General features: G+C 42.4%; 1 protein-coding gene across 1 annotated transcript in view; it reads right to left on the bottom strand.

The window, feature by feature from the left end:
• The window catches only part of LOC118327169 (slit homolog 1 protein-like), a 56,911-nt gene that overhangs the window by 42,496 nt on the left and 7,284 nt on the right, over window positions 1-7,131 (bottom strand). Inside the window, exons 2-4 of the mRNA XM_035660435.1 lie at window positions 1,989-2,060; window positions 351-422; window positions 189-260 (exon numbers count right to left, since the gene is read on the bottom strand). Coding sequence (XP_035516328.1) covers window positions 189-260; window positions 351-422; window positions 1,989-2,060 — 216 coding nt within the window. The remainder of the gene's footprint in view (window positions 1-188; window positions 261-350; window positions 423-1,988; window positions 2,061-7,131) is intronic.

Genomic DNA, 7,131 nt, shown 5'->3' with positions numbered 1-7,131 from the left:
AACTGAACTGAACTGAACTGAAATATAACTATAGTTTGTCCAACAATCATCGTGTGTAAGTGCACCTTAAAAAATACTGTAGGAGGTATGACAGAGGAAGCAGGGTAAGGAGTTCATAGGGTTCAGATGTAAGCTTCAGGATGGAGGAGTTTAGGGATAGAAAGTGTGCAGAGCTTTTGGAGACTCACAGTCGAGACAGGGCTTCATTCTTCTGAAACAGCAGCTCCGGAAGTTGGCTGAGACGGTTCTTGTTGAGGCGACTGGATAGAGCAAAACAAAAACACATTCGATTAATCAACTTGTAAATGTTACAGTCGATTTAGAGGAAATGTGTCTGTGTGTGCTCTCACAGTCTCTCCAGCTCCTTCAGTTCATCAAAAGCTCCTCTCTCAACGTTACTGATCTGGTTCTCCATCAGATGACTGCAATGAAAAAGAAAACAATATATAAATAACATTAAAGAGTAACGCCAGAACATTTTTGCAGCTAAAAACCAATGTATCGGTATTTAGTAGTGTTGATCATTTCAGCTCCAAATGCTGACATTCTAGTGTGGTTCTAGTTCTAGTGGAACGTTGAAACTTGGATATTGCAGTTGAATTTCGCTACTGTCTGGTCTCGACTCTGCAGTCTGTGGCTTGCGTACGTAGGCTGATGCTCCCCCACAGACACCGGAGAGTTAGCCTCTCTGAGCTGCTAGTTTAGCTAACGTTGTAACACAGGTACTGCATAAAAACTTTTACAAACAGCCATGAATGTGCTTCTAGTGACCTCAAGCGGATTCTCTGTTTCCAGTGTGCACACAGAGAGTTTGACAGCAGCTGGCTGGTTAGTTACACTGAGCGGTGGTCAGTCTGTCACTCTGGTTGGTATTACCATCTGCAGCACACTCTGTAGTCACAAGGCCACGCCTATATATGATTCTGCTTTGGTGCTATGCTGTCTTTTTTAGATTAAGTGTGATTTAGAAACCTGAAGCCACCAGTGCACAGACACTGAGAATGGACTCTACAGTCAAGTAGTACAGTTAAGTCCTGTCCAGCAGGAAAACTTGCATTTACATAATCACATATTCTGTCATTTTTTAATGAGGTGGATGGAGTAGATGACTTAAGGATTTTAATGTGGAAATTATGCTGACATATCAGACACACATTGTTCCAAACAGAATATATGTATATATGTCTTACCATTAAATCACATCAGAAACATTATTATTATTATATGCCCCTATTATCCTTAGTAAATAGATTATATAAATATATAATATTGAATAATACTTAATATGTCAAGAGGGAGAGTTTTCACCTCTTCTGTCATTAATCAAACTGAAAAAACAAACCATCAACACACATGATTTGTCCCACAGTTGCTGCTGGGATCTGTTCATTTGATAAATGCACTCCACAGACTTCCACATCGTAAACCACTGGTGTAACACTCAATCCCCTCCTGACAGCAACGAGCCCCGGGCTCCCAGCAGGCTGCTAATCTGTTTTGAGCAGGTCTCTAGAGATGTCATTAGTTCCTGGCATGTCATCCTTTTCACACCTCATGTCCATCACTGACACTCAGTTTAACACAAGAAAACCACCATCAGTGCAGCCTCTCCCAGGGGGCACTGTGTTTCCAGGTCAAAGGGTCACAGATAAACCCCTCCCTGTTGTAAATTTGACTGACACTGACACCGAACAAGCACCTCTGGGTGGCTCATGTGTCACTGCCGAGCTAAAGCATCATTCTGTTCCCTCTGGCGTTTGATGGCACCACAACTACGATTCCCACATTCCTACCAGACCCGAAACTAGCAAAGAGATGTGGGACAGAAACTCTGCAGAATACCTACAAGCTGTCGTCTTCAGAAATGTTTCTGTGTATAATCAACAGCAAAAAACTGGTAATTACTGAATTAAAAAACGAATTTAAAGTGGCTCTGAATAACAATCTACATTGAGAATGTGCAAACACTACATGTGGCTGTGACTTACAGGACTCTGAGGTGTTTGAGACCAGAGAAGTCTGTCTTGCTGATGACTGTCAGGTTGTTTCCGTTCAGATCACTGAAAAACAAACAGAACAACAGCAGTTTAGAGAACAGAGGAAGCAAACTGAGGAAAGACGTCAATATCAGCACATTCCAATAATCAATGAGGTGATGTACAAGACAACAGGGAACAAAGAAATGTTAAGACTGACGTGTTCGTATCAATACACACAACTACAGATATGTTAATATATTATGTGATTTAAAATGATTTTATTAAGAATAGAAGATACTGTTTTTAGAAGTTGCTACCACAAACTGTAGAAATTGTCCTACATTGGTTACACTGCAGCAGTACTGTGCATGACATCTAAATAAATAACACAAAACCTCACACATTTTTGAGTTAATAGTTGTGCTTTGAGTGCGGCTGTCCTTTAGGGTAACACACAATGGCAGCACCCTGAAGTCAAATCATCAGAATACACCTCTTAAAAAAGCAGCAAGAAAAATCACATTTGCTTCCTTGATTTGGACACCGCCGTACAGTCCGACCCACTGTTCTCTCACTGTTGACAATATGTTACTTACTATGAAGTGGTAGCATGTGTGGATGGTTGTATTCAGGTTATCAGACATCATCATCAAACTCTCATTTACTCCAAAGATTTGATGATGAGGTATCTTTATGATTTATCAGCCGCTGCGGCCAAAAAATGTACGTCTGTCCTGATTAGTGTTACTAAGCCAGAAGATTGAGCTCCACTGGAACTCACTTTCTGCTAGTTTCTCACAGAGCCAGAGTGCTCTTGAAAGTCGGGTTCTTACGCTTTTCCTCAAGGACACTTTCCATGATTTACACTGTAAAAATATCTCTACAGTACAGCACGTTGTTTCTGCTCTTTGAAGTCCCCCAGTTTGCAGTAAAGAAAGTATTTTCAGTGGGGTTCACTTTGAGGACAATCTGCATTTTTTTTTCTGTAAATCTGCTAACGTCAGCTTAAAGTAGCAAGAAAACCGAGGAAACTGTTTCTGCCAGACGTTTGTTCATATGTACAGTATGACATTCCTTCCAAGATGAAACAGCTACTGTTTGACAAGAGTATCAGGTTCCTCCTCGACTGACATCCTCCGCTGCTGTACTCATTCCAACTCACTCGAGGTGGAAGCTTCAGAGAAATTACTGAGTTTCCAGCCATTTTGTATACACACACACAGTTTAGGTATAAACTGTTATGTGATATTGTACTTAGGCTGGCACTCTATCCAACACTGTCGTAGAGGCTGCTCCTAGCGGGAGGGGTTTAACCCTATGACCTCATTGTCTACTTTGATGGACAGCTGCGAAGAAAGAGAAGAGGTGATGTCACTCTTCCCACGAGGCTTTGTGGAAGGAGAGGTAAACTGAACCCTGCGCTCATACCTGTATGTGTGTATATGTGTGTGTTTGTGTGTGTGTGGAGTGTCATGTTGCTGTACTACTGTAAAGGGTGGAGCAGAGTGTGACCTTGTCCTGTATAAAAGAGGGATAGTGGATGTTGTGGTTTGGGTGTGTGAACCGGATCTGCACTTTACTAATGGGAATGCAAAGACAACACCTGGCAAAGAAGAAGAAGAGAAAAATATATAATATCCATAAGAGAAAATTAACTCTGCATTGCATTAAAAAAGCCATTTTGCTCTCAGATTCAGAATTATTTTTCTATATCTTCCCAGTGTAGTTTCTCTTGATTCAGGTGTTTTCTATGAATTTTAGTTCTGTTTGTCTTACAGGAACTGTGACTTCTGTGTCGCGCACTAACTGGAACACTAAAGATGAAATCACGAAATTGGTGCCGTCACAACTTCGGCCTCCTCCGTGATGGATTGTCAGTGGATGCATGTTATCGAGGTCAGTGTTCAACATGAACCTTGTAGAAAGTCATGGCAGTCGGTTTTGCTTTGGTTATCGTAGCTGCTCAAAAAAATAAGGAAAAAAACCTCTCTCCATGAAGTAATTGCCTTGTTCTGTGCAATGTCACACAAACTGGTAAGGCAGACTGCTGCACTAGAGTCAAAACGATGGAGGAGGAGGTATTCTGAGAGACTGTGGGGAAAAGCAGAAGCAGGGGATTGGCTGGGACGGAGGGAGGGAAGGATGGATGGAGACGGGTCACGGCGGGGGGTCCAGAATCACTTGCTGGATGTGTGTGAAATTACCCCGACAGTTAGACCGCACAGGCAAAACAATCACCAGGAGGGAGAGAGATGTACAGCAAATGATGACCATATTGTCACACACTTTCAGAGTGTGTATGAGTGCTCAGGAACACAAAGAGTCTGAAAACATCGGCCGAATGGTGATCAGATTTATCTTTGTTGAAAGAGACACGAGGGAGGAGAGGAACACGAGTACAGCCCTGATGAGGCGTGGTTAATTCAGTTTTGTGCAGCATGGCGGGGTCAGGGGTCAGCTGAGCGACAGACTCCCCTCGAGTGGCGACTCCGCCAAACAATAGCTCATTAAAGCAGAACGCGTCTCACACACACACAACCACACACACAATCACAGCCTCAGTGGGCAGTGAGGCAGTTGATCCGCTCAGCTCTGCTCTCCACTGTTAGAACTGACATGGCGGGGAGAGCAGGAGGGGGGGCGACTGAGGAAGCTGATGAGATACATGGTGTGGGCAAAGAGAAGAAACACTGATAAAAGACATACAGTGAGAAGAAGCACTGAACCTTAAGTACAGCTGGGTATCAAACCTCAATACTTTTTGAGTGAGAGTCGATGGCAACGAATGCTCAATCAAATTCTTGTTTACTTGTAAAATATTTTCTGATCTAAAAACCGTGACAGGATTAAACACTGATGTCTTGATATATTTTACATACTGATGATGAGCAAAGCAGGGTTTTGTAAAGAAATCATCATTATAGTCGTCAAACTAAAAGTATTATAAAACTCAGGTATAATCTTAAATACACCTAAATCATCCCATCTATATGAATATCCCTGCATTCTGCTAAAAAAACAATCCCATCAATTAATAGGTCAATCAAATCAAACAACATCCAAGGTGTCTGTGGCTTAGAGGTTAAGCGAGTCATCTGTTAATCCATCCCCGGCTCCCTGCAGTGCGCATGTCTAAGTGTCCTTGGCCAAGATACTGAACCCCAAATACCTCCCGAAGGCTGTGACATCGGTGTGTGCGAATGGGTGAATGCTGACATGTAGTGTAAAGCACTTTAGGTGGTCGGAGGACAAGAAAGGTGTTATATAAGGGCAGTCCATTCACTATTTGTACAGCCAGTGAAGATCAAATAGAAAAACGTGTCTTAAAACTGGTCAAATATGAGGCTCCCTGGTAGCTCACCTGGTAGAGCTGCCGCCCATATTACCAAGGCTGAGTCCTTGGTAATATGGGCGACCATGAGCCATTCAATCAATAAAGGCAAAAAAAGCCCCAATAAACATATATAAAGAAAAAATATAAAGACATCCAATATCAGCACAAAACATTGGCCATCATCGAAAGCTTCCAGCCATATCTTCTTTTTGAAAATCCTTTAAAAAAGGTACATGAACACATACAGTTCAGTAGGAGAGATCCGAGCACACATGCGGTCAATCGATGCAAATGGCTCATTTTAATCTGCTAATCAATGGAGCGTCTGTGCAGGATGCTGGGACCACTGAAGTATCAAGATACACACAAGCATAAACAAAATCCTCCTTCCCACACCACCACACACTTTGAAGAGCGAGAGACAAACAGAGCGATAATACAGTCTCAACTTGAATAAACAAAGAAACCCAACGCCTTTCTGCTCCATCGCCTATTTACTCTACAGCAATGCAATTCAACACAAATCGTACTATGGTGGAAATGACGATAAATTTCCCTGCAAAATTAGTTTTGTTAGATCCACCCTGTCTGGATGGACGTCAACAAAAGAAGCAGCTTGAACAGAGTGTAGAGATTGAAAACAAATCAAATTCAAGTGCGTGTGAGTTTAGCTCCAACTTACGGAGCCAGGAAATATCACTTAGCATATGGAAAGACCCCAATAAATCTATATGAGGGCTATGCACAAAACAAATTAAATTAAATTCAGTTTTATATGTATAGCACCAATTAATAACAAAAGTGATCTCAGGACACTTTTTAAATACAGCAGGTCTAGACCGTACTCATTATAAAATGATTTACAGAGACCCAACAGTTACCCACCATGAGCAAGCATTCGGTGGACGGCGGCAAGGAAAAACTTCCCAGAGTTAAGAGCAGGAAACCTCGGAACAACCACCAAACCAACAACCCACTTGATATTTGACAGTAAACTTTCAAACAGACATAAAATGAGTGCATGGACCATCATTGGAGAGGTTTCTCTGTTGGGGTGGTTTCGGAGGGATCTGCAGTCCGGTGCAGCCAGGTTGTGCGATGCCCCCCTGGCCAGCGAGATGTAATTCTGTGTGTCACATGTTATTTGGATGTTGACTGAATAGAATTGTTTTCTGTTGAGGAAGAAGAACGGATTTGGAGATGGTACGCTGATGCACATATGGCTCCAGAACGGCACACAGATTTTAAAGAATCAGCCTCGGTAACCTGATCATCATTAAGGCTCATTGTCCGTAGATAGTAATGTGTCATCCGCAAGTCCGAACTGCAGCTTTTCTCACTTTGGGGGTGTACTGAGTGAGTTTGTGAGTTACAGCCCAGGTCCATGTAACCCTGTTTCTGTAGTTGGTTTGGATTACATTCAGTCCAGACAAACCTCACTGCAGTTGTAGCCGAAGCAAACTGATCCATGATCCCAAACACACTTTCAGGATTTTGTATCAATATCTAGTGAAAACCAGAATTGAAATGGCAGTATTCCCACCAGGTCAAACAAACCAAAGTAAAGGACTACGGCAACAGCTCCAAACACTTCCCATGAACCCCTTTTTAATACAGATTCAGAGCAATTTTGTGAACCCCGGGGTGGTTTCTGTCTTTGTTTGGTCATATGAGAACAGAGCAATCAGTACAAGATGTTGCTGAGCAGAAGGTTTCTCTGGACCTTTCCAACCAGCCCTGGAGTGCTTCATTTGGACCGAGGTCTGACCATGACCAATATCCCACCCAGATACTTGGTAAATGTTAAAAGGAGTTCGG

Source organism: Morone saxatilis, unplaced genomic scaffold, assembly GCF_004916995.1.
Source record: "Morone saxatilis isolate NCDOM2014 unplaced genomic scaffold, NCSU_SB_2.0 Contig17, whole genome shotgun sequence".
NCBI lineage: Eukaryota > Metazoa > Chordata > Actinopteri > Moronidae > Morone > Morone saxatilis.
This window is presented reverse-complemented; position numbering and strand designations above follow the sequence as displayed.